The following is a 26,707-nucleotide window of genomic DNA, read 5'->3' as shown; positions in this document are numbered from 1 at the left end:
CTTGCTTCGTTTGGCATTGACTAAGCTAATGTTTCCTTTTGCCAAGAGATTCAGTGACTGAAAGTGCAGCTTTTTCTTCCTCACAGCTGTTTGCTCACACATTATCAAATATTTTCTCTCCAGCTTTTGCTCTTGCCTGCTCATGGGATGTAAATGATGCAGGAATTTCGGCTGCTCTGGTTCAGTTCAGCAGAGTGATAATCTTAGGCAAATGCTTGCAATCTGTCTTTCATTAAGAGAGTTTTTTGCACTTCTGTTTAACACTGTGAATTTTTTGAATTGCCCCTGAAAAGAAGATTTCACATCCACTTTTGCCTGGAGGGAAACCCGTGCTGCCACAAATATATCTGCTGGGAAAAGGGGAATGCTCTTGTTGGGTGATTCTCACCCAAGACAGCAGGCGGTTCTACCTTCAAGTCCTGAACATCACCTACTTGCTCCAAATTTAACTGGGCAAATCTCTACCTAAAACAATCCTTCTCCCATTAAAAAGCAAGGCCTTTTTTTGCTGCTCAATACAAAAACATGTTTGAAAATTCCATTGTAAAATGAAAGTAGCTTTCACAACCAAATGCATTAAACCTCTCTTGAAAATTCTCCTATTTTTAGCCATCAAATGTAACACTAATATCTAGCACTTGTTACCATAAAGCAAAGTAAGTCCAAAATGGGAATGGAGAAGAATGGTATTTCTAAAATACCTAAGATATGTCAAGTGTTTAAATACAGCATTTTAATGTCCCTAGAAAAAAGATTATACTACATTCTTATATAAAAACCATACCAAAAATACTACTATTATATGGAATATATATTATATATATAAAACAATACTTTATATTATACATAATATATGTGTATGTATCATAGATCTATCTAGAGAGGGAGAGACTTATACATGCACATGTTGTGGAAAAAGTATATGCAAGTAAAATGGATTCCAACTCTGTCCAATATTAAACAGTCACTTTTTCTGTGTTGGTAAGAGTAGCAGGAATGTCTTCACTGAAAAAAAAAATCCTCAGTTCTTAAAAAAAATCCTAGAATAAAAGCAAAAAAAGAGAGGGAGAACTACATTCACCAAAAATTGGGAATATTAAAGTATAAGTCATTGTCACTGTTATGCTTTTGTTTAAATGCAGAAAATGGATGGGCTAGAGTTCTCAGTTGCTTGCTGAATTTGACCCCAAATAAGCATCTAAAGACTCTTCTGAAGAAAAACAAACAAACAAATATTTTATAATAACTTTTGAAAGTCATGTCCTCATAAAAAAAACAACCTTTTTTATCTGTCTCAGGGTAGTCAAAATGTAATTGAAGAAAAGGAAAATGTTAGATCTCCAGTTTGGCCAATCCCTTTTTCAAGGAACTCAATCACTGACTTATTCCTGTTCTTTCCTTATTAAATCAGGATGAATTTTGAGCCAACAATTTGAACTGGGAATCCTGATATGTTTAATTGCTCTACAAACTCTGCAAACTAGGCCTGCAGCTTCAGATTCCTCTGCCCTCACAAAGGAGAAATTACTGCTTTCTATTCCCCTGTTTGTTGTTAAGATACATAAGAGTAAAGGGGCTTTTTCACAATACCTTAGACAAAGAAACATAGGTCAGGAATTTCTAGGGGTTTTTTTCCACAAAATGTCCCTTTACAAATGGATATCTTGACTGTAATTCATTGTGCACTGAAAAAAACCAAAAAACCTCATGACCTCTGTTCTATTTCACAAAACTCCGCTTTCATTATTTCTTCATTTGTCATTTAGGGTTTCCCCTGTCCTGAGATTTGATTTCCTTCTCAAATATCATTGACCGTTCTTTTGAATTTATTATTAAATTATATCAAACTCAGACCACAAGTGAAACAATGACAAATCCTGGTTGAAGTCCCCTTATGACAGAGATATTAGGGAAGGGTTAGGAGCGTTTGGCCTGCTGTGCTCAGAGGGGCAATTCTGGCACACGCAAGGAAGATCACATCTTAGTGTGTACATGGAAAAAACTCAGCCAGCCCCAGTGTGGAGAGTTGGTGTGATTGATGCATCATTCATGGAGGGTGACTGACCAGCCACACCTTCCAAATACTGCTCTTTGTACAGCTGCAGTGTCCCGAGGATGTGAACTGATGCTCTGCTGGGCTGTTAAATGTGAGCACAGGGCGGCAGTGGGCTGTCCCCAGGAGCCACCAGCCAAGGGACGTGCAGCGAGCCAAGCGCCACCCGTGAATCACCTCCTGCTTTGGGAACAGAGCTGGGCACACACCTTGGCTGACGGGACTAAAGTCACGACTCAGGCAGGTCAAAAATAATACAACTGTGAATGTGGAATAAAGAAAAAAAGGAAGCAGAAATGGGTGGGGAGAAGACTGAAAAGGAAATGCTTATTTTTCAGGGAAAAATGCAGAATAAATATTATATGCTTCATTAGATGACCATAATAATAAGTTTTTTCTTCCCATTTGTCTGCACAGCAAACATTGTCACCCTGATTTTTTAAGGTTTTCTAAGCCTTCTGATGTTGACATTATTGTAGCGAACTTTCTCACACCCTTTCTGTAAATAACTCCTTGTTTTGCATTCCTTTATGGAGGAGGAGAATTTTGATGGACTGTTGGTTTGTCCAGTGTCATTGGAGAGGTGGCACTGTCACCCTCCAATCCACTGTCACTTTTGGAAAACTATAAATGTTGGAGTCAGAAAATAAACTTCCCTTTTTCTCTTCACCTTGAGAACAGCAGTCTGTGCTTGTATTCTTTCGTGTCCTATAGTGACAAACACCATTGTAAATGGTACAGCAAATAGCAACTGTCTGAGACACAATTATTTATATTTTAATTCATGGCTGTCAATCATCCTCATGACCACTCAGTAATTCTTTGAATATTCACAAATAAAATGACTGAGGGTCAGTTCACAAACACATATTCTCATTTAACTGTAAATAATTGCAACAAGAAATCTTTGCTACTATACATAATTATTCATCTAAGTTCGGGGGTCCTAGCCAGAATGGCATTTCAAAAAACTTCTGTTGCTGTGCAGAAAAGCTGGTCCCTCTTCCTTCTAGCCATGCCCCCAGGAAAAACACACAAATAAACAATATAACAAGTACAAATTTTGAGTAGAGGGAGAAGGCTAAATTATCTGAAGTACTTGATTATTATAAATTGAGTTTCATTATGACCTTAACAATGAGAAATGTGCTATGTGTAATTTAATTAGCAATTAGAAATTGCCTCTAGGTATACCTATGGAATAAATAACTACACTCACTGTGATAATGTTTAACATAGTCTCTCTGGCACATCAAAAACTTCTGTATGCTGATAATTTAAATATTAATACTATCAAGCACTGAAATATATGATGATTATATTCAGTGAAAATCCATATTATTCAGCCAATGCAACTGCACAATAAAATAGACTGAACTCCATATGTAATATCTATTGATTATAAAAAGGCCAAAGACATGAATAAAGTAGCAAAGTTGCAAACAGGATTTTAAATATTATTCTAAAAATCCCTGTGGAGCTGACTGTAAGAGAAAATATTTCCTCTAGAAAAGTCTTTTTAATTTTTCCTGAAAATCCTAATTTTTTGCAATAAACCATGGAGGAACAAAGACCATGGGAAGATACCCTGCTCTTTTTCATGAAAGCTTCTACTTAATTGACTTAATTGAAAGGTCTTTCCTTTCCTCTCTCTTACATATCTGAAGTACACCAAATTATTAGATTTACTCATACAATGCCCTAAGTTGTCTTCAGAAACCATTATGAATAGTGTATTTCATGTATAGGAACCATGCTATTCATTATTCTGGAAAAAAAAATAAAAACAACACAGGAAGGTACCCAGATGCAGGGAGAAAGCCTGAAAATAGTTTCTAATTTCTTCTCATGCTGAGAGCAGCTGGTGGGTAGGAAATGAAGCCCTGAACCTCTCCCTTTCCCACCTCGTTCTCCTCTTCCTTCCCAACAGTGATCCCTCTCTCTGGTTTTCTATCAGTTTTCTGGTTTTCTACTCTGGTTTTGCCACTGTTAACTCATCTCTTCCTGATGTCAGCATCATTCCATTCCCAGGAGGATAATGTACATCAACACCATGGTGACTCGCTTCATCCCCTGGTGCATTCCCTTGTCCCAGCCAAGTGAGTCCCTCAGAAGGATTCAGGACACCCAGTCCTCCTCCAGCCAAGCTCCAGCACTATTATTTTTGATTTGCTGTTTTTCTATCATTTCTCAGCCCAAGGACAAGTCAGCACCTACAGAAGCCCGTGGACATTCCAGTCCTGCAGGTGTCTGAGAGCACAACCAGGAGCAGGGCATCTGGCACTGCAACAGAACAGAGACAAAAAATGCCCCAAACATTTTCCATCCCCCTTTGGGGCTGAACTGCTTTTCTGTGGAAGTCTGTGACCATACTGGATTACTTTCTTCTGTGCCCTGTATGTACTCAATCCAACCTCTTTTCATTTTTTTCTAAATCAATTATGCCAGCATTACCCTGGATAAATGATGCTCAGCACATTAATGTAACTTGAGCAAACACTCTTAATAACTACCCAATTCTATTGAATCTTTCATTCTGAGAAGCAGACTGAGGTGGCTTTTTTTTATTATTATTTTTGTACTGAAGTTGCAATATACAGCTATATTTTCACAAAAGCTATTAATTATTGTCCACAGCACACTGCTAGGCACTTCCACAGCTGCCCCCCCTTTCCCCAGCTCAGGCACAATTTCCTGAGTGATGGAGCACACAGAATTGCACTGTACAGAATAATCCAGGGAGTCTCTAATGAGGCAGTGTGGGCTTTCTGCCGCTCCGGCAGCGTCGCAGGACCTGCGTAACAGCACTGTGATGTTGCAGTTTATGTGGTAACACTCCAAGCCTTGGAGTGAATAATGTGACTGCCTTGCCACTAGGCACATAGAGACTTTGCTAGGCTTGTTTGATGGTAAATGAAGACTTTTTTTTATTTGCTCCAAAGAGCTTGGCACAGGAAACCCCTAAATCCTACGATAATAAATCTTCTATTTATCTTTTAAATTCCAGAGCAAAATAAAAACCATTAAGCACCCACAGCCATAGGCTGAATTCTGTATTTTCATAGCTTGCTACAATCTTCTGGCATAAAAAGATTAAGCTTTATGAAGCAAAAAAATAACTCTTCAGTGTAAAAATAACAGCCTTGTTGCCTTGTATGGAGCACTGTATTATTGCATTACACAACTAAATGGCAGGAGCACTTAGAAATTGCAAAGACAGGCACAATTCAGAAACCTGCAGCTGATCCAACCCGATTGTTTTCACGCTATCAGGCATTTGCACCAAATCTGAAGAGCAAACATGATCCAGCTATAGCATAGAATGATCACCCAGGTATTAACCTCACTGTCATGACTATTTAACTCCTACAGACTGACGTGGTATTGAAGAAGAAGAAAAAGGATTTCCCCCCCCCCAGATTATTTCAATCCCAGCCGTTGCACTGAGGAGTAGCCTACTTTCTGGCTCTCACAGCCTGTTCAGGGTGTCTCAGAGCAGAAATCAAGGGAGAGGTTAAGATCTCCATGGCAATTACACATCCTTAACACCACCAAAAATGAGGTCACAGAAGTTGCGCCCGTGAAAATCAGCACCATATAATCCTTTGAAGTGCAGATACTTGGCATGTCAAAGAATCAGGCCCTCCTTTAGCAGTGCTTCCACACAGATGCATCAACTAAAGATTTAGTATTGCCAGTCCCAATTCCTGTGTGGTATGTAATTACAAGTTAAGGCAGCAGCGGAGTCCAGCACAACCTGAAGGCTGAAGTTTGCTTTTAAAAAAGCCAGTGGGGATGTTTCCATTAAGTCTGAGAGGGTAAAAGGTCTTCTTCCACTGTTTTTTCACCCTGGTGAGAAAGGCTGCTTAAAGCACAATTAAAATTCATTTGCATTTCTTCTGCGCAAAGTGCAAAACTGAAAAAGGGTGCTGACAGGGCAGAACCAGGGTAATTTCTTCACCAAAGAAAGTGATTCTTGTAAAAGTCATTAAATGTGTTTACAATAGCACCTATGAACATTTAATAATTGACCTTTCAATAGGTTCCTTAGAGTAGGATTGAGGAAAATCCAGTGTGGCAATTAGGTGAAAAATAAAAATTCTCTGTGAATCTCCATCTAGTCCCAAGCTTCCTTCTTCCTCACTAAACTCAGACTTACAGAACTGATCTACAGGCATTTCAGGGGTAAGCCAAGAAGAACCTCTTTTTAAAGCCTCCCTAACCTACACATCATATGCAACATACATTTCTAAATGTTAAAACATGGTCTCATATTTTCTCTGCATAGACATCCACACAGATGCTGGTATCATAAGAAAGCAGAGCTTCTGATCTCTTATTTAGGGATATTGCTATTACTAGAGCAGCTTCTTAAAGTGTCTATGATGCACAGTTCTTCACTCTTATTAAAAGCAAAGATACTTCAATGTCTTAAATTTTCTCCTTGGTTTGGGGGGAGATTTCTGATCAGGGAGTTCTCTATTTCCTGAAGTTCCTAAAAGCTGAAGCTCGGGTTTGTTAATTCATTGGTCATGGAAAAATGTCAGTGTTAGCCAAGAGTGCATCCAGCCCCTGAGCAAAGTCAAAGAACTGTAAGTCATTCATAACTATTCTGTGTGCCCTGGCCCACTGATTTTAAAACAATTTTTGCTGTGGCTGCATTCATATAAATGTGCTGATTATTAATATGATTTGTGTCAGCTTTTAACCTGTTGGTTAAGTACTCTTTAGAAACTCTAAATTGATTCTTTCAAAGGTGGTTTGCAATAATTTCTTCCCAAGCTCCTTTCCAAGAGCTACACATGTGGACATAGTTGGAAATGTCCATTTAACAATACTGGAAGATTTCTTTCCCAAAGAGCAAAAGCCTTGAGAAGAATGAACAGGTGCAGTGGCAGTGAAGTGAAGCCAACCACTATGACAGGGACTGAGTTCTATCATGAAAGAGTTTAGTTGAACTTCTTTTTTAATTTTATATATATAATTAACCAAGAAAATCCAGCTTAGAAGAAATGAAAACTTCATTAAATCCTGCAGAATTTGTTAAAGAGCTTTGACTTCTAGAAAAAGAAAAAATGGGAAGCAGTTTTGAGTGTCCAAATGCTTGATTCGAGTATTATAGAAAGAAAAATACCTTTTATTTATTTGCTAATTCATTCTGTGGTCTATTTTACAACTACTTTTAAATTAATCAAAACAAGGAGGCTTGGGGTCTATTCCTAAAATGGTTGCACAACTGAAAAACATTAGGTAGCTTGATGATACAAAAATAAATACTTAAAGACTGGCCAAACCCTAAGTTTTCCTGATTCTCCATAAAATAAAAAATTTTTAAAAGCTTTTACTAAACTAAATCTAAGTGAATCCTCACCATCTTCACTTTTTTTTTTCTCTGCTGAGTCCCAAAATGTAAATCCTCCTCAGACTTCCTCCATTGCTGTGAATCAGCGTGTGCTGGCCCAAGCCACTCGCTAGGTGAACCCTCCCCTCTAACAGCTGCAGGGCTGCACTTGCAAGCACACAGCACAGTGACAGCCCACTGCCACAGGGGCTGACTCAGACTGTCCTCTCACCATCTTCACAATGCTCTCAGATCAATAGCTCAATTAAGCAAAGGGTATATGGAAATATTGTTGTAAATATTATGCTTTTATCACTTCTGGGATTGATTTACTGATTCATTGTTTCCTGACCTTGAAGAATATGCAATTAAAAGATGCCCCCAGGATGCAAATTGCTACTAGAATTTCAACTGGCACACATCTCTTCTCTGTCTCAAAAATTCTCAATGTGCTTTCAAAGATATTTCAATTTAATTCTGCCATACCACGATGTTATCTCTCCCTAGCACTTCTCACCAGAACAGCTTTTAACACAGGAAATGCAATGGGGTTGGACTTTGAGACAGCAGATGTTTCACAGGTGTAAAAGTTGCAATCGTAGCCTATTTTTAATGATGCTGGAAATAAGCAGCAGGAAGCTCCACCTTTGGGGGTTTTTCCCCTCTGAAAAAAAAATGGCTCAGCATTGCTGCACAGTACCCTCTATCTGAGGAAACTGTAGTTCAAATAACAGCTATAGAAGCAAAATATTTCAATGTCCTTCTATGCAGAGCTGCTCTGGACAGGATTAGGAACTGGAGAACTGGGAAGACCCCACTTGCCTGCATTTCCCCTGCACCCAGGTGCCCACGGCTGCTCTTCCCAAAGGAGCCACACAGCTCCCAGGCTGACAGGCACTGCCCACATGTCTCTATAGCCACGATGCCTTTTCTGCCAGGATTTAAACAGAAGGTCCCATCCCATTACTGCCAAGTAATTGCACTATTTAAGAGGATGTCAGAGAGCTAAGAGTTAGCACAAAATCCTGAAACTCCATCAACAGGCACTAGCACACTCAGCCTCTCTGGGAAACTCTGTCGATCTCTGAAACATTGGCAGGTTTAGAAAATTAAAGTTTCTTTTGCTGAATTTGATTTTACATCATCAGTGTAAACTACAGATCTCAATGTGGACACTTGGGGTGATTTAAATCACACCTAAACAGATAGCACTAATTTTACAAAAAAGGAACCATCTGATCGTGTCTCAATATATTCAGGGATTTTTTTCAATACTCTCAGACTGGTTTTAGTGCATTATTTAAACTATTGTAACCTTATTAATCTAGATCAGAAGGCAGAAAAAAGAAATGCTGGGGGAAAAAAAAATGTTGGTCTTTGAAGACCCAAGACTGCAAGCAAAGATTTATTCAGGAATCCAACGGATTACAAAAGGAACAGTGATCTGTCTGAATAGAAGTGACTCAAATGGCACCGACTGTGTTGTAAAACAATGTAAATGCTCTTTCCTGAACACAGCGCTCTTGGATGGCATCTTTCAGCTTTTCCATCTGAGAAAAGCATCAGTTTTCCTTAAGGACAGATACGGATAAAGCAGGACACTTCTGCCTGAGGAGAGGCTAGCTGGGCTGATATTTGATATTAGTGCTCGGTCCCAAATGGGAGGAGGGAGAAGTGATTGATGGTTGGTAAGGAATTACTTGACTTTTGCTTGTAACAGAAGCTTTTTGGATTCTCCCAAAGTTCTTGTCGAAGACAAGAAACATCTTTTGAAACAGCAGCTTTCCCCTTACCAGCAGATGGAATAAACCTGTGTAAAAAATGCTGCAGCTTTAAAATACATATAAAAGAAAGGAAGAGGTTGCTTGACACACTGCCCTTTTCCCAACGCTCTGCTGTTCTTTAAGGTTTTCCTCTATTATTCTATTACCTGCCCTCTTAATACAGTGTGAGTAATTCACCTCTCTGCAGGAGGAGTTTCACAAACCCAGCAGCAGGAGTTCCCCAGTTCAGTAAGGCACATATTACCACAGGAACAAATCCTTCTCGCTCTCTGTCTCCTCAGGCTCCAAGGTCAGAGGTGTATGAACTTGACTAAGCCAACCCTTTCCCGAGCCCCCACAGGGCTCAGCTCTCCTGGCTCTCATCTGGACAACTCCATCTGCCTCCTGCAATTGTCTCCTCTGGGAAAGATGAGAGTATTAGCTCTGCTGCTGGGGCATGGGGGAACAGAGGTATTAGGAGGGGCAGATTTTTGCATTTCCTTCCATCACGCACACAAGGGAGCAACGGATCAGAGCTCTGTATCCATCTTAAAGAGGCAAACTGGTGATCCAACAGGTGGAATGAATTCATACAATCCCAGTCACACACAAATTCGTTAGAAAGACTTCTCATCAATAACGCCCAGTCCCAAGGCAAGGCAAAGCTGACACTCCCTTGTCTTACATCTCGTTGTCACCGAGCATTGCTTGTCTACGAGCCTCAAGGAACATGCAAGGGACAATGTACGCCAATGTGCTCTACCTAGGGAAAGAGACGAGAAAAATTGCTCTGCTACCTCTTGAAATCCTAGCCCTATCCACCGAGCACTCAAACAAAAGCTGAAGTGAGAAACCGAATTGAGTCACTCCCTCTTCACGGGTTTAACAGCCGCTGCTCGAGGAACGGACTTCATCAATATAAGCATTCAGAAGCAAGGGTAATAAAAAAAATAAAATTAAAAAAAAAGGAAGTAGAAGGGTCAATGGCATTTTCTCCTGCTCTTAGAATCTGTTTACCTCTCCGGAGGGTGGGCGGGCTGCGTGGTTCCTGCACTCCCGCCGGCGGAGAAGGTTTGCCCGTAGGCAAGGAGGAGCAGGAACCCCGCGGCGGAGCGGGATTGGGATGGACATCGATGCAACCTCCCGGGAGACACAGGAGAGCAACACGCCTAGAAGAGCTGAAGGTTTTACTCTTGTCAGCCACTGAAAGGTTTGTCAAACTCCCGGACCTTAATCTTACGGATAAGCACATGTAATAAACACATTGTGGGTCTTGAAATGTGCGCCGTGTTTTTTCTGTCTTTGCAGAGGCTCGCAGTATCTCTCCAGTGTACATTCAGACAAACTCAAGGAACGAATAACTAAACTCTCAAAATTGCATTGCTTTCTTTTGTTTAATTTGTTGTTTGGGGGCTGTTTGTTTGTTTTCGGGTGGTTTGGGCGGTTTTTAACCGGTAGATACACTTTTAATACATGCAACCAAAAATACCGGTGGGATGGACGTGTGATACAAAGACTGCACTGGCAGAAAAATTCGTTTACAAAATGGCTTGTGTGTTTCTTCGCGAGGAAAAGGAGGGTCCCAAAGCCAAAAAAGTCTATCTATCTAGCCGCCGCACCGTTTTGTTCTGCCTCTGAAGCGCCTGTGCTCGTCTCGCCGTGAAGAGACCCTGACCGCCTGAAGGAGCAAGCCGCATTTTTGTGAAGGCAAACGCGTCCACGGAAACACGTTCCCACCCACACTCTCCAAAAAAATTTTTTAAAGTCTTAAACTTTCGACAAGGAAAGGAGCGCGCTCGGCTCTGGCTCGGTCTGTCCCTGCGCCCTTGGGGTGGCGAAGGGACGGGCCGACGAATGCCACGGCCGTAAACGACAGTAAACAATATATTCATCAAGGGAGGCAACGCCTGGGGGCCCCGTGACCTTTCCGCTGCTCAGGTTAAATCTATAAATACCCAGAAGACATCCGAGCCCATTGTTTTGCTGCCCTCTGAAACCGAACCTGCCAAGGGGACGGAGGGGCGTCCCGCCACCCTCCTCCTCCTCCTCCTTTGGCCTGTCTGCGGCGAGAACCGAGTGCCGGGGGAGGATGCGGGAGCGCGGCCGTGGGCGGCGGAGCAGCGGGAGAGGCTGCCCTGAGCCCCTGGGCGAGCTCTGCCTCCCCCGGCCTGGCGCTCCCCAGTGCACGGGGTGGAAAAGAGATGGTGAGAGCCGCTGTAATCCCGAATTCCTTTTCACAACTTCGTGGTTGAACCCGCACATGATTAAAATCCAGGTTTATCCCCCTTTTAAATGAGTCTCGTAAAAAAAGCACATTAACTCTGGCGACAAAATTCATGGCTGAGACATAAATAACTCGGATGGTCGGGAGATGTTCCTTACAAACCTGAGGGATTTATCCGCTTGCTTTTCTCACCTTTGCCCGACCCGGCACCTCCCAGCCTGCCACCTCGCTTCTCCCGGGAAGATGCGACCCCGGAGGGAGGGCGGGTCTCTCGGGGGGACTCGGTCTCGCCAATATCGTCACCGAAGAGTTTGGGCACGGCTGTAAGATGGCACGTCAGGGGTCAGGGATTCCGCCAAAACAGGGAAATAAGTAGCGCTGCCTCCCGGGCACTGCGGTTTGTACACGTCCAGCACAGATCCGCACCGACGCGGGGGCTGAAGCGGGGCCGCTCCGCCGCCTCCCCCCTCACCCCTGCCGGAGGACTTGTCCCGCGCTTGGGAGAGAAATCCCCATACCTGCCTTTTGCACGCAAAAGATCTGGGAAAAGGAGGGCGAAGCCTTACTCTATTTGTGGCCGCGTTTAACTCCCCACACTGAATAGTTCTCAGACCTTCCCGCGCTGAAATGGAGGCAATTCAGGCGAAAACACCGATAAATTGGGCTAGACCGATTTAGGTTATCCCACGAAAATCAGGACATAATTTCCCAGCGCGTACCGTACGACTTGCGGCCTCCCCGCAAGCACCCCCGTACCAGCAGGAGGAACAGCCCGTGGCTACTCGGGGGCAGCGGCTTTGAGTGTTGAACCTTTGGGACGCTATAAAAATTCCCTTTTCTAATTTTTTTTCTATATCGCTGGAGATTTGGCAAGTTTAAAATGCGTTAGGTGTAAAGTTTGTTCTTAATTAGGTCTTGTAAAGATGGAATTTGGTGGCCATTATAGAGCCGCTAATCAATTTTCACCCAGCAGCAAAAGTACACCGCGGAGGAATTAGGTTTAATGAAGTGACTGTGCAAATTACAGTCGCGGACTTTATTTAAAGTCTATCAACCTCCTAAAAATGATTTCTCAAACTGTTCTTGATTTCCTTTGCTTTATGAAAAACATCACGTTTACTTTCTGAGGTTTCAGGCACTAGCAGCCTTTCTCTCCCGCTCTCCAATCTGGCGCACAGAGAGTTTTCCAATTTTCCAATTGGAATTCACAGAGAAATAGGCAAATTAAACTTTTAGACTGTATAAAAACATAACCCGTTGCGGCTAAAAATTTATTAAAAACGGTTCTAAAAAAATAATTAAAACGGTTAAAAAAGGGAGGGGGGGAAGAAAAAAATAAGACTGATGCACAGATACTGTCTGTTATTAGAAAGCGGATTTTTGTCTATGATGGTGTAATTATTCTTTTGAACAGGGAAGTCTCTGAAGCCGTAGGCTACTTTTTGACTGTTGATCGCTGCTGTCCCCTCTCCTTTACGCCCGTCCCTCCGCTGAGAGAGACGACCCTGGCAGCAAATATTACCTACTTCTCCTTAGGATCCGCACCGGGAAAGGCTGCTGCTGTTAAAAGCAAATTGAAATGCGGTTCCTTGAGGGCGTAGAGGGGCGAGGTCTTCATGTTCTTTAGCTCCCTTCAAAAACACTTTAAATATTATTTTTTACAGCAAATATTTTTGATAACTCAATCCAAAATTCTTTCTCTTTTTTTCGCCTCCTTTTGTTTTTGTTTTGTTGGTTTGGTTTTTTTTACTCTTAGGTTTGGGCAGCTTATGCTAATTGATAGCTCAAAGAACGTCAGGCAAAATAAATAAAAACGAAATTTAAAAGGTGTTCCAAGCGCAGGGGAATGAACTTGGCAGGAGTGGAGAATATTTCTACCCTTTTTCTTAGAGCTGCGCAAAGAAATCGTTTGACCTTTTTGCCCCATCGGAACACTAAAAGCAAAGAGAAATCACCCAAAATTCGCTTTCTCCCCACACTGTAACTGTGAAAGCGGGCCGGCTCCCTCCGTCCCTTGTTAAGGCCCTGGGGAACGGGGCGTGGGGACGGCGAGAAGGGCGCGGGGACAGCTCGGGGAGCGAGGCCCGGCGCGATTTCACCCCCGGGATCTCCGCGGATCCGCGGCTGCGTTTGCGGAGCCCTCGCTTTAGGCCGGAGAGGAGCGGCCGGGGGGAAAAGAGGAGACCGAGGGTTTGGCTTGAGCCAAATGAGAGCTGCGGGCCACTGGATCCCTTTTAAATAAAAATAAACAAACGAGAGTTTAAAGTCCAAAGTACGGACACCAGGAGGGAAGCGTTGTGCTCCCTCTGCGGTAACCCCGTCCCGCCGGCCTTGGGGCCGCGGGCCCGGCGCTGCTCCGTTCGCGGCTCCCGGGAGGAGCCAGGATCGGGAGCGGAGCTGCACTCCTCGCAGTGCCCCTTGCCCGCAGAGCTCCTTTCCCTGCCGGGGGCGATTTCCCTCCGGAGAGGGTAGGGACCCCTCCGCGTCCCCCCGCCCTTCCGCCGCGGCTTGCGCGCTCCGTCCCGGGAGCGGAGCGAGGCCGCGCCGGCCGGAACCCAGCGGGTCCGGTCCCGGGAGAAGGATCCCGAGCTGCGGGAGCATACAGCGGGTCTCCATCGCTCCGAAGAGCCGGCGACCCTTGCCCCGAAGCAGCGCTGATCCTGGATGCCCACGTCCTCTTCCTACACCGAAACCTCCTCTTAGGGCGTCACTGATTCCGCGGGGAGTACGTGGGGGGTGGCCGGTGACTCGGAAAAGAGGAGAGGGGTGCATCTCGCACCCCAATCCTTTGCTCCCGACCCATCCGGCAACTCCAACTCGGGGCGCGGGAAACTGGGGCAAAACGAAACGCATGTCCCGAGACACCCGGGAAGGACTATCGCGATCGGCAGGCACGGAGGGAGTGGAAGGAGAGAGGGTTAAAAGGAAGCAGAGGGGACACGCCGTCCCTCGCGGGAAATCATGGAGCTATGTGGGGGGGAAAGAGACACAGCGAGTAAGAGAAAGTTCCCGTAAACTAAAAGGAAAAAAAAAAACCCAACAAAACAAACAACAACAAAAAACCCACAAAAAACAACAACAGCAAAAAAAAAAAAAAAACCAAGAAATCTCCGCAATAATCCCGCTTCTTTTTTTCTGTACTCCCAGTCTCGAATGTTTTCCGGGACGCGCTGCCCGGCGGGCAGCTCCCGACAGGACTCAGGGCGAGAAGCTGGGAGGGAGCGGGGCAGGAGGGGGGGTCCCGAAGAGAAAGGAGTCTCACTAACCAGGGTTGAGGTCCAGGCACTGAGTCGGGTCTTCATTGTCCCCCAGCTGGCCATTGGGGCTGAGGCTTTCCATGGACAAATCCAGCCCCTTGTCCTCCCAGTCTCGCAGTTTCCTCTTTTTATTTGTCCCGATCAAGGCTTCTACCGAGAAAGCGTGCGCTCGGGAGCTGAGGGCCACCGCCGATCTTCGCCTCTCACTCATCTTATCCCCCAGCCCAGACCCTTGGGCAGAGGAGCGACCAGTGGCTGGGAGCGCACAGCTCGGGGACCAGAGGCAGAGCCTCTTGCCTCTTTCTCCCCCCCCCACCCCTCCCCAGCTGCACCCCCAGAAGAACCAGCCCTCAGTCTCCTGAAGGCACTACATGAGGCTGCAGATACTCCGCAGGCAGAGCCAGGAGGGTGTGCTCAGCCCAGGTCCCAGCACTTGCTCAGAGGGGCTGCAGGCTGGATTTCTTTTTTTTTTTTTTTTTCTTCTCCCCTTTCCTTCTGTCTCTCTCTGATTGATCCAAACTTCTGGGATTTTTTTTTTTTTCTCCAAGAGTTAGGCAGGCTGCGTGCGCCTGTCAGGAAAAAAAAAAAAAAAAAAAAAAAAAAAAAAAAAAAAAAAAAAAAAAAGGAAAAAAAATGTCCCCGGCCAATAGGAGGGAGAGCTCGGGAGAGACCCAAAAGCTGGGACCCAATAGGGAGGGGAGGGAGACTCGGGCTTGAGGGAGAGGAATTTTGGCCATCTGAGTCCTGGAACACCGGCCGGGAGAATTAACTGTTTGAAGAACGGGGAGCCAGTAGGAAACCCATAACTCTAAACACAGAGAGGTAACAACTCCCGCACTTCTCTGCGCCGCACCCAGGTTTCCCAAACGCTGCTGCTGGCTAATCCCCACGCAAAGTACCCGAGAGCTGCTTTACCACCCAGCGGCGCCGGGTGACGGGGCGTTTTTAAAACTTCATTTATGCCATGTATTACTTGCCCTTGCCGGCGGAATCGGTGTTTGGCAGAAGCAGAAGCAACGTCTCGAGGGGGTTGAAATTTCACTTCAAAACGATGCGTGTCCGTGGAGCGGCGGGGCTGAGCGGGCGGCGTGGGCTGGCAGGGAGACCCAGACACACCCGGGCGTGGGGAGCGCCTTCTCTTTGGGAAGGGATTTTTATCTAGATAAAAATAATTTTTTTCCCTTTCCCGCTTCTTTTTGTCACTCTCGCTACAGCGAAAACAAAGCCGCTAGGTACATATCCCGGCTGCTTGCCTGGATAATATTCAGCATTTTATTTCTGCTCTCTTGTTCACTCTGCCCTGACATCCGCCCGGCTGAGGCGGGTCCGCAGCTGCTCCCACGCCCCTCGGTCACGCGTGGCGCTGGGGGGGCTCGCAGTGAAAAGCAGCAAGGGCGGCTTTTGAGAAGGTGACAGAAGCGTGTGTTTTCATTAGCTGGTGGGACCCCGGCAAAATAGGTGAAGTCAAGCGGAACACTGTACACGGAAAATACAGCGGGGAAAGCCGTGGCGGGTTAATTCGACACAAGTTCAAAATAAAATATAAATAATTATAAAGAACTGGAAGGGATTAGCCTGAAACGAACCGCGGTGGAAAATGCGGGCAAGGAGACCCACAAATTTTCAGGAAGGGATTATTTTTGACCGTTGCTTCTCAGCTGCTCCCCGAAGGCGCAGAGCTGTTTAGGGCAGGTTTTTCATAGACGATTTTTTTACTCTGGGGCTGGAAACAAGTGAACGGGGCACGTGTGGGAGCGTAGGAGCAAAAGACCCTTCCTTTTGCTCCGAGTGAATCCATGGTGCCCACGTCGGCGCGGTACAGCGGAGCCCTTCTGCCCGCTCTCCCCGGCCTAAAGCACCGACTGACAACAGCCCGCCGGGGGGTTCCCACGCACGGAAACGGATTTCACATGAAAAACAGGGAAATAAGCAATTTCTTCGGAAATCCCGGCTAAACCCTGTTATCAAGGCCGAGGAGCAGGTTTTGTACGTCTCCATTACCCGCCCTGCAGCCCTCATCCCCCTCCCCGTGGCTCCTCTCCCCTCCCCTCCAGTACACCTCCTTGACAGGTCCCTCTCCGCGAGCTCAGCGACGGGCACAGCGGCGCTGCCACACGGGGTGGATGTCGCGTATTCCCCACCCTGGCTCTGCCCGCTCCCCACGGGAAGCCGTGCCGGGCAGGAGTAGCAACAAGAAGGGAACGACCGAGGCAGGGGCTTGGAGGAAGCCGACAGCGGGAGCGGGGACTCGGAGGAGGACACACGTGTTTCCAGCGGGTCCCCCAGCTGTGTGTCTTTTCCCAGGCGAAAGAATGTCTCAAAAAAAAAAAATCCCCCCAAAAACCCCATCAAAACAATTATTTTCCTTCTTTCCGAAAGCCTCGGAAACACTTGTTTGGGATGCAGGCACCGAGGAAGGCTTTCAAAGAAGCTGGAGGGAGATTTTAGCAAAAGAGCCCAAGAACACAGTGGATTATTTATAGCGGTTTAGTGAAAAGAAATGGTGCTGGAAAGGCAAGGAGATTTAAGCGAATTTTGGGAACTGATGTAAGAACTCAGAAATACGTTTTCCAGAGCACTAAGTGTGGTTTTACGGGTGGACGGTTTAAAGCAGCCCCGACCCCTTTTGGGTCTCTTACCTTGGGGCTCTCTCCTGTGCCACCCGAGGTCTGCGAGCTGAGGTGTCGGAGCACTCCGCGCCCGGCTCTGGCAGCCGAGCGCAGCCTCTGCAGCACCGACAAGAGACACGGCACGCTTTCCAAGCCAATACGGCCCCGAATTGTCAAACCCCAGGGAGCAGACCCTTTTGCCAGGGGCGGGAGAGCAGCTCCCCGCGGTGCCGGACACCTCTCCCGGAACCGCGGGGACGGATTCACGGCCCCGACGACTGCTCCTCTGCCTCCTCCCTGGTCCTATCCGGGAGGTTTGGGACTGCTCGCCCTCCCTGTGCCCGTCCGCGCCGGGCGGTGCGAAAGCGGCAAACACAAAGGCACCGCTGCTCCGCCGTGCGAGCGGAGAGAGAGGGCAGCCCCTGCAGCGACCTTGCGGCCCCACTCGATGTGCCGGGGGAAAGGGGAGGGATGAGGGGGGCGGGGGGGACAGAGAGCTGCCCCCTCGCAGGCTTCGCTGCCCCCTGCGCTGAGAAAGCTCACCCAGAGAAAAGCCCCTCTCCCCGAGCCGGGGGATTGGAATTCGGCTGAGCCTTTGCACCGAGATCTGACTGAGCAAAAGCGTCCGCGCCGCGCCGCCCGCGCCCGGGCCCCGGGGCTGCTCTCCGCCGCAGCGGCACCGGGGCCAGGGTCCCCTCTCCCCGCGGCGAGCGGCTTAAACCTCGAGTCTACCCGAGGCCTGGCCTTAATCTGGATTCAGATCCGACTCCGACCCCCGGCCGCCAGAGATGAATGCGTCCCTTTGCCTGGTCTTTATTCCAGACTCTTACTCGCAGGGGTAGCTCCCATTAAATCCAGGAAACTGCTCCCTGGAATAAAGTGGCAGGAGCAAGGGTCGCAGGGCCAGGCCTCGGGGTTTATAAAGAAATCATTCACTTCTGCTTTCCAGTTGTCGCAGAGCGAGCCTGAAAAATATTTGTTTATATCTGGAAATATTTGGGGGGGAAAAAAGGAGAAATAAGGGGAGCCGGCTGCCGGGCGGGAGTGCTGTCCAGATGTGCTGTTTGCAGGGGCTGGGCCACTTTCAAACCCTTTTCCACACCAAGAAAAACTTTTCCGAAGGTTTCCCCAGATCTAGCCCGTGGATTTATTGTTATTTCTCTTTTTTAAAAAGTTAGTAATCGCAAACGATGTTAAAACCACGCTGTCGGGTAACGTGAGCGAGGATTTGCTGGGCTTTAACACAGCGCCGAATATCTTTGAACGGATCGAGGATTTCGAGGCTGGCTCTCTAGAAAGAGGCAAGTTTAAAGCAAGCACAAGTCGCCGCTTGGAAACACGAACGAGGTGATGTTCCCGTGCTGCGCGGGGTCAGTTACTGTGACCGGGGAAAAAAATACGCCTGCAATTTATTTTTATGGTCTGCACAAACGGTATTGTTGCGTATATTAACTAATTCATAATTATACCCCTATTATGGTGTCGATTCGTTCCCCCTCCCCTTCCCCCGGTTTTCTCAGGCTTTGAGAATTGAACCACCGCAAAATATTTACAGTCTCAAGTGTTTTTAAATGGGCTTTGTTTGTGTTTTACAGAATAAAAATCTCTATTAGTGTTTAAACAAACACCATGCCAGTCTCTTAAGCCTTCCAGATGTTTGCAATAAAATGTCAGGTTTTGCCTTTGGGACTCGAAATAAAATTTAACTACCTTCACCCTGTAATTATTCTCTTAGCTCTCCCTTCCTAAATTTATCTGCTTTCTATCAGGACAGAAAAAAAATCCGATTATACACTTGGACTATAAAAAACAGCCACTACTTTCCCTCCATTTTACCAGGACTTCTCCCCTGTTTGTTTCGGCGCGTCCTGTTTTCGGGGCGGCAGAATGAGACCAGGCAGAGCAGGGACGCATCGGCGCGTTTGCTGAGCTTAAAGCAACAAAATGCCCTTGTCCCCGGGCCTCTCCCCCTATTCAGCCCCATCCTGGCCCCAGTGTTCCCGGTGGGGAGGAGAATCGGGAACTTAAAATTGTCCCTGAACTTCCACTGGCTCCGGGCGCCACTTTTCTCCAGGCACCAATGAGACCTGACTGCATTTCGGAGCCTCCCCGCGGAGCTGCTTGGAAATAGGCAATTATGATGAATAATTCACACAAAGCAGGTTCCCCTCGCAAACAAAGACCAAAGTCCCGGCTAGAGACCCTTCTGCCTTCTCAGCTACTGACTCGGGACAACACAGGCAGGATTAAAAGCCATGCATTTCGTATTTACCACGCCAAACTTCAGAACAACCCGGAACGATAAGCGGGGCACTAGACGATCACTCTCTTCATTTGCAGACTACAGACCCGCTTTGCCTGCTTGTCAGCGGGCTCGCGGAGTTTCTGCCGCTTTCAGCCCTCGCTGCGTGTGCGAAACCCGCAGATACACACCGGCGGGCTGCTCTGCTCCACGCTCCCTGTGCGCTGCAGCCGCCGGGCACAGCCTGGGGGCGCGCCCGCCCGGCACACTCGGCTTCACACCCACGGGCGCCCCGGACCCAATCCCGGCCGCTCCTACCGCCCGCTTTTTTATAAGATATTTATTTTTTCTCCCTCTTCTGCAGATTTTCTCCCTGCCTTGTGCTGAGGTCTCTGCTGACAGGTGAATCCTTGTGGCTGCAGCTCTCGGATGGCGAGAGGCAGAAGGCAGCTCCACGGAGGGCAGAGGCTGGCAAGACCACCGGCAAGCAGGGCTGACCATGACCCCAACCCACTCCCCCCCCAAAAAAAACCTGTGCACCGCTTGGCTGCATTCGGAACAGAGGTGTCCAATCAGCCCTGCCACCTGCCACACTACCTTCCAGACAATCTTATTTGCACACACACACTCACACCCCTGAGAAGAGGTGGCAAAGCCAGCCGAAGTCGCTCACACAAGGTGCTGGTGCCGAGGAGAAGGTGCAGCTGGGCTCCTGGGCTCCGCTGCCCCCTGCGCCCCCCGGCCTCATCCGCGCTGGATCGCTGAGGTTTCCTGGGGCCTCCTTCTTCCTGCCCCTGCCTCTGTTTGCAGGTGGACTCTGGAGGGCTGTTAGCCGGCGAGACGGGACGGAGAGAGATTTCAAAGCGGTTCATAGGTCTGGGTTGGGTTGCTTGTTTGTTGGCTGATTTGGTTTTTTTTCCCCCAATGCATAAACCACCCTGAAGGAATTTCCGAGTTCTAGAGAGATAGGAGAGCTAGGGAGGAGCGGGGAAAAGCCGGCAGCGAGGCTGTATCTAGGCAAACTCCAGGACAAGAACTTTAACCAGATCCACCGTCAGAGTCAGGGCACAAGAGCTGGTCTCGAGAAGGTCGCAGGCCAAGCATCATCTCCCGGAGGCCGAGGGGCTCAGCCTTGCCGTGGCTCGGCACTTCTGTGGCTCCGACCCCAGATCGGGATGTGTACGCCTCCCTTATCACCCCACGAGGAGCACCGGGAAAGCCGGGCCAGGATCAGGCATGGAGCAGCCCACGCGCGAATCTCGGCAGGGAAATTTTAGTCTGAAAGGTGACTGTTCTCTGCAGGGAGCCTGACTACTTTTCCATAGGAAAAGTAAAAGAAATCAGTTTAAAGTGGGTAGCAAACAGCTTTTACACAGAGGCTCGTTGAAGAGCTGTTTCTTCGCAGATAATTGCTGCTGTTATAATTTGGGATCGTTCGAGGGAGTTGACCTTTGGGGATTTGTTTCCTTTTTTGTTGGATTATTTTTCCAGCCCAAATGCAACCCTCGGCTCCCAAACCCACAGGACCGAGTGCGATCAGTGGAGAGATGTGAAGACCCGGGGCCTATGGTACCTTGCAGCCGTCCCAGCCTGAGCTTCCCCCGGGGAGGAGAGGGAGAAGCCAAGCGTGCTTTAACCTGTCCCGGGTCCGGGCAGGACCCAGCCACGCTGCCCCTTGTCCCGCTCTTGTCCCCAAACCTCATGCACGCCGAAAAAATGGCGTTTCCCAGAAAACGCTGTGGGTCTTGCGCTTGTACAATAGTTCTCATACGGGGCGCTGCAGGCGGACAACCGGCCCCTTGTTACCGAGACGGGATCCAAAGCTCGCTTTTCCAGGGAGGAAAGCAGGAATGCGCGCAGCATTTCAATGTGTGTTCGGTCAAAAAAATAAATATAGGGGGATTTTTTTTCCCCCTTCAAGGCACGGCTCTTTGAACCAAGAGACGTCTCTGCGCTCCCCTACCTCATACATGATGTGTTATACTGTAAACAATCCCGTTTAGGGCCGAACCTAAAACGAAGCAGACTTTAATGGGACTATTCAAAAGATCTGTGGCCGCCGGATGTACTCCTCCCACTATGGAAAACAGTGCTATCAACGCTAGGCACCACTACAGAAGCAGGAGAGTGGTCCTCGGCCTCCTCACGAGATACGTTCCTGGCACAACCCGGGAACTTCAAACACGGCTTATTTTGACCCACGTGAAACACGACTGCTGTGTACGGCAGGCACGCCAGACACGCGGCTCCAAGCCCCTCGAAAGTGGTCATGAACCACCGGACCCAGACCCGTGCTCTCTTTTTGCATCTCAAACCTCTTCTGCTCTTGCTCTGCGCCCGGAATTCACACAGATTTATTATTAAGCAAGATTTTATTAGCTTCTAATACTCTTTTTATTCGTTTTTAGTAACCAGAAAGCTGGCAGGGACTGGGCTCTCTCAGGACGAAATCTTGGGCTAGCGGGAGGAACTTCTCTTGGTATCTGTGGTCCCTTTTTCTGCCGTGTGAGCTGCACAGCTCGCAGGAATTTCTCCTGCCTGGAAGACAGAACCCTTGAAATCGAACGGAGGGCGACGAGCGATTACACCGTGGGATACCCCCAGATCCAACTGAACCTTTACCCCTCCCTCAGCGCAGCTTTCTCGGCTCCCCACAGCTCATCCCGCTAATTCCCCGCAAAGCCGCAGAAACCTACAGATATTCCCCCGCTCCCGTCTCGGTGCCGGCCGCATTCCTGTCGGGGTCACGTTCTATCATGATTCTATAAGTGAAATTATCTTCTCTCTCCATCCCCTGGGGAGACAGGACCGTGCAGCAGCGAGCCCGTGTGCAGCAGCAGCGTGTGCGGAGCTTCCCCCGCCGCAAGGCCTCTCTCCCTGCGCTGCGCTCGGCCCCTGTCGCTGTGGGCACGGAGTCGCGCCGGGTCAAGGACCGGCGTGTGGCATACTCGGAGGAGGAGCCCGAGGGCCACAATGCCGCCTTTCAGGCTCCCGCAGAACAATATTTTGAGGCGGGCGGTGGGGAGCATCCAGCTGCTGTCCGCAGGGACCGAGCCGCGCGGGCATCTCCGCAGCAGGGAAGAGCGGAGCGCCCCGGCCAGCCCGACCTAGGGCAGGCAGCCCCGGCAGCACTTCCCGAGGCTGCCCGGCGTGGGCGCAGCAATCGGGAGGTTCTGTGTGAAAACAGCACGGGAAGCTCAGCCGCGACGGGCTCCGGCTTAGGGAAAGACAGTGCCGGGTCTCGCCTGGCGCGGCCGGCCAGCGGGTGAGGTGGGAGAGCCACATTCGGAGGGGACGGCAGCTCGCCCACGGGGGAAGGCAACGAGGCAAATTGAGAGCGGGATCTGACAGTTCAGCACAGGTCGGGGCTTCCTCTCTTCGGGAATGAGCAGTCAGCGAGGGAGAGACTCGCTGGAGGGCAGAGGGGTGTTCAGCCGCCTGCATCCAGCCATTCTCTCGTGCGTGGGTGGCAGGAGGCTAAATAGGTACTCCTGGCTTTGGGCTGCAGTCAGGCGGGGCCAGCATGACGAGAGCGGCCGCACAGCAACCAGACAAAGCCAGCCTGTGCCACACTGCAGCCGCGCTCGGGGAATAGGAGTTCTGCCTTTGGAAAACAAAAACACAATAGCAATTAAGCGCTCATCTGAGTGTGACTGCTTGTTTGGCAGAGACTGACCGGAACCCGGAGGCTTCCCCCTTGCCAGCACACACATTCGCCTCCGTTTTCCTTCTTCACCATCCGTGCGAGAGGCGTTCCGCCCAGAAAAACTCTCCAGCTATCGGGACAAAACTCAGGTTGTGTGTGCCCCCATATCGCCAGGGGAACGCGAGCGCCAGGGGGAACAAGTATGGCCTCTTCTAAAATAGCAGGGCCGAGCAATAGCCTCTGAATCAAAAATGCCTCCGTAGCAATCCTGACTGCAAGTTTCTTTCTTTACAGATGTTTTGTGGTATATTGGTCTATTTGTTAAGATCCCCCTGTGCCTTAGTAATCCTGCCCTGCCGCATTTTACTCACATTGCGTTGATGTGGTTTCTCCTCTTGCCTTTCAGGATTATAAAAACCTCTCCCTCTCCCTTCCTCTCTTTTCCCTCTATAGTCGGGTTTCAGAGAAATGTTAGTTAAACCTCATCTGCTGCTTTTTTTCTCTTGTGATGGCAAATTCGGCGTCATCTGTGGACTTGCCCAATGCAAACATTGCATTAAGAAGTATTTCAAGGCATTTTATTGTTGCTCTGCAGTGCTTTGATGTGGTCTATAGGCACCGATTGTTGATGTCTCTCTGCGACTCCTCAGTGTCAGCATCTCATTTCTGTCTCTTCTTCCTCCTCCCCCGCATTTCTTCCCTTTTAAAAATAAGGAGTTTGAACAGTCGCGACAGATCCCACCACCTCACCCTCGAGTCACTTCGGCCCCATTTCCCACGGGAGGGCCACTTCTAGCACTGCGGGGCTGCCCCCTACCCTGGAGACAACAGATTTCCCTGCCCGCAGGCTGCAGTGTGCCTGGCCGCCAGCTGGCAGGTCTCCTGTCCCCCACGGGCACCTCGCCTCCCGCTGGCGTGTGCAGCTCTCCCCGCACCCCTCCCCGCAGCGGGGGAGGCAGCGAGCAGGCCACATCACGCAGGGGAGCGGGGACTGCGGCAGCACCGGAGCCTCCATCCCCGGGGCAGCGGGGCGGTGACACGCCGGCCCGTGCGAGGGGCCACCCTGCGGGACGTGTCTCACCCGCTGCCTGGGCCCTCTCGCCGGCCACCGGCGGCTGGAGCCCTTGGCAGCAGCGGGATCAGAGCCAGCCTTCTGCTGCCAGGGGCTCGCGTGGGTCCAGGCGGCCTTACAACGAAATCCCGCTGGCATGCGGCTGCTGCGGAGCCGTTCCCAGCGCGCTGGGGGAGGAGGGCGCAGCCCCGCGCAATCCCAGCGGGGACCCGCCGGGCACGGCAGAAGCAGAGCCCGGGTCGAGCTCTCTACAGAGCGGGCACCCGAGGAGCTTTGCGAACATCCCCACTGGGTACGACGGGCTTCTGAGGGAGCCCCTTCACACTTTGCGGGATCTGTAGGGTCAGCAGCCTCATCCGGGTCCGTATCTTTGGAATGGAAAAGCCAGGCAGCGGCGGCAGCGATTGCCCAGCAAGACAATCACCAGCAGTCAACGCCGCTGATTCAACGCGGGCCTGCGTTTTCAGGGGAAGAGTGATGGAGTCGGTGTCTCTCGGGTCCACCGCACAAACACACTCCCCTTATCCTTCTTCCCATTTGATTTTCCTTAGCAAAATAAACTCCTGACCTCTGCACGGGTGGGTGTCTCCCGGGAGCCAAGCCATTAGGCAGGTGGCTGTGGCTCGGTCAGGGAGGGGGAGGCCCGAGGGAGGCAGCTGTCAGCCTGCTGCTTCCGTCCGGCCGATCTTAGCGCTCTCCCTGACATCACCGCGGGCCCGGCGGCGGCCGTCACCCTGGGGACAGGGATGCCAGTCCAGGCTTCTCCGGGCACGGAGGGAGCAGGCGGGAGAGAGCCGCCCCGGTGGGCTCGGACAACGGGTCGGGTTGGCTTTGGTAACTCCAGCCTATGCATCGTATCCTTGAGCTGGGAGCGTCGCAACAGACGCGAGGCTCCTGGTTTTATATGGGGCAACTAATTTTGGAGGAACGCTCAAAGAGGCTTGGCCATGCACCAGTGAAAGCAGAGGGCCCTCATACGCCAGAAAGGCAGACACTGCTGTCTTCTCTGTGGTGTCCAGTGACAAGACCCGAGGGAACGCCCTGAAGTTGTGTCAGGGTATGTTTAGGTTGGATATCAGGAAAAAGTTCTTCAACCAGAGGGTGGTTGGGCACTGACTGGAACGGTCTACCCAGAGAAATGGTCACAGCACCAAGCCTGACAGAGTTCAAGATGCGGACAACGTTCTCAGGCACATGGTGTGATTCATGGGGCTGCCGTGTGCAGGGCCAGGAACTGGACTTCGATGATCCTTGTGGTCCCTTCCAACTCAGTATATTAAATGGTTCTCTGATCTCCCTCCTGCTCTGACGACATTGTGTCGGGACCATTTGCCAAGCCGTGTCCTGGCCATCGCCACGGCTCCAGCCGCAGTTTTTAAAAGCTCCTGAGCTCCTTGCAACTCGACGTGTGCGCGCCTCTCTCCGTGGCATCGCGCCCCTCCGCCAGCCCCTGGCAAGCGCATAAAAGGGAGGCTCCCACCGCACGCTCAGTCAGCCCCTTGTGCACTGGCACACTTCTCCCTTGTGAACGAGCGGGGATGTAAGATTAGCTCTGAGCAGATGTTCCGGCAACCAGGCTCGTCCGGAGAGAAAGCCCCGTCCTTCCCCGCCGCCTCATTCCTGCGCTCTCGGCGCTCGCCCGCTCGCTCCCGCCTCCCGGGCCTCCCCGCGCGGCCCGATGACCTCATCCCCGGCATGTTTGCCATTACGCTTTGAGTTACCCAACCATTTTTTTTAAAAATTAAAAAATATAAATTGCTGCTTTGTGAGATCAAAGTAACGATTTCTGGTGCATCTGGAAACTGGAGAAAAAATTGGAGCAGCAACAGTTGCACAACTTCAAAGTGTTTTTTAACAATGATTTTTCTTCTTCCTCTCCTCCCCAATCTTTCAAGCATCAGATAAAGACAATGGGCTCCATGGCTGTTTTCCAAAGAAATAACCTACCTAAAGTGCCGCACAAAATCTCAAGTAGACAGGAAACACCTTACACGGCTTTATTCTTTCGATCAAATAGAAATAGTGGGAGACTCGTCTTTCTACAAGCCCAAATCCCGTCGCTTCTAAACGGCCTCTGCGGACTGTGTTATAACGTGTAGGTAAACGAGTTTCAGGCGCGGGCTGCGACTAAGTCTTTATTCTTTTATAGAGGTTTCTAACGCAGCACATGCCCCGTATAACACAGCAGCCGAGTGTAACCCAATAACTCGCAGGGAAGGAGTAGAGGGCAGCGGCGAGGGAAGATTTCCCCAGCAGACACCCTCGAGCAGACAGTGGGATGTAGTGGACGGAGAGAAGCAGGTACCGGGAGCGGCAGAGAAATTATTATTCCGTGTATTAGTAGGATATGCCTGCCCCGGTACCCCAGTGATCGCGGATCCCAAGAAGGCAGGCGAGAGGGTGGGAAAACCACGCTCTCCTCAAGCCCCGCTCTCTGCCGGGGTCACCCTTTTGAGCTCGGTGGCTCTCAGTGCCAGCTCTTTAGTGTTTGCAAAGAGAA

General features: G+C 49.3%; 1 protein-coding gene across 2 annotated transcripts in view; it reads right to left on the bottom strand.

The window, feature by feature from the left end:
* Positions 1-14,849, bottom strand: part of TBX15 (T-box transcription factor 15) — a gene marked incomplete at both ends in the record, with an annotated part of 88,344 nt that extends 73,495 nt beyond the window's left edge. For both annotated transcript variants that reach the window (XM_084224651.1, XM_084224652.1), the window contains one exon: positions 14,648-14,849. In XM_084224651.1, coding sequence (XP_084080777.1) covers positions 14,648-14,849 — 202 coding nt within the window. The remainder of the gene's footprint in view (positions 1-14,647) is intronic.
* Positions 14,850-26,707: the final 11,858 nt, after the last annotated feature.

This window comes from Fringilla coelebs (genome assembly GCF_963513975.1).
Source record: "Fringilla coelebs genome assembly, chromosome: 2".
NCBI lineage: Eukaryota > Metazoa > Chordata > Aves > Passeriformes > Fringillidae > Fringilla > Fringilla coelebs.
Note: the sequence above shows the minus strand (reverse complement) of the source record. Positions and strands in the feature narration are given on the sequence as shown.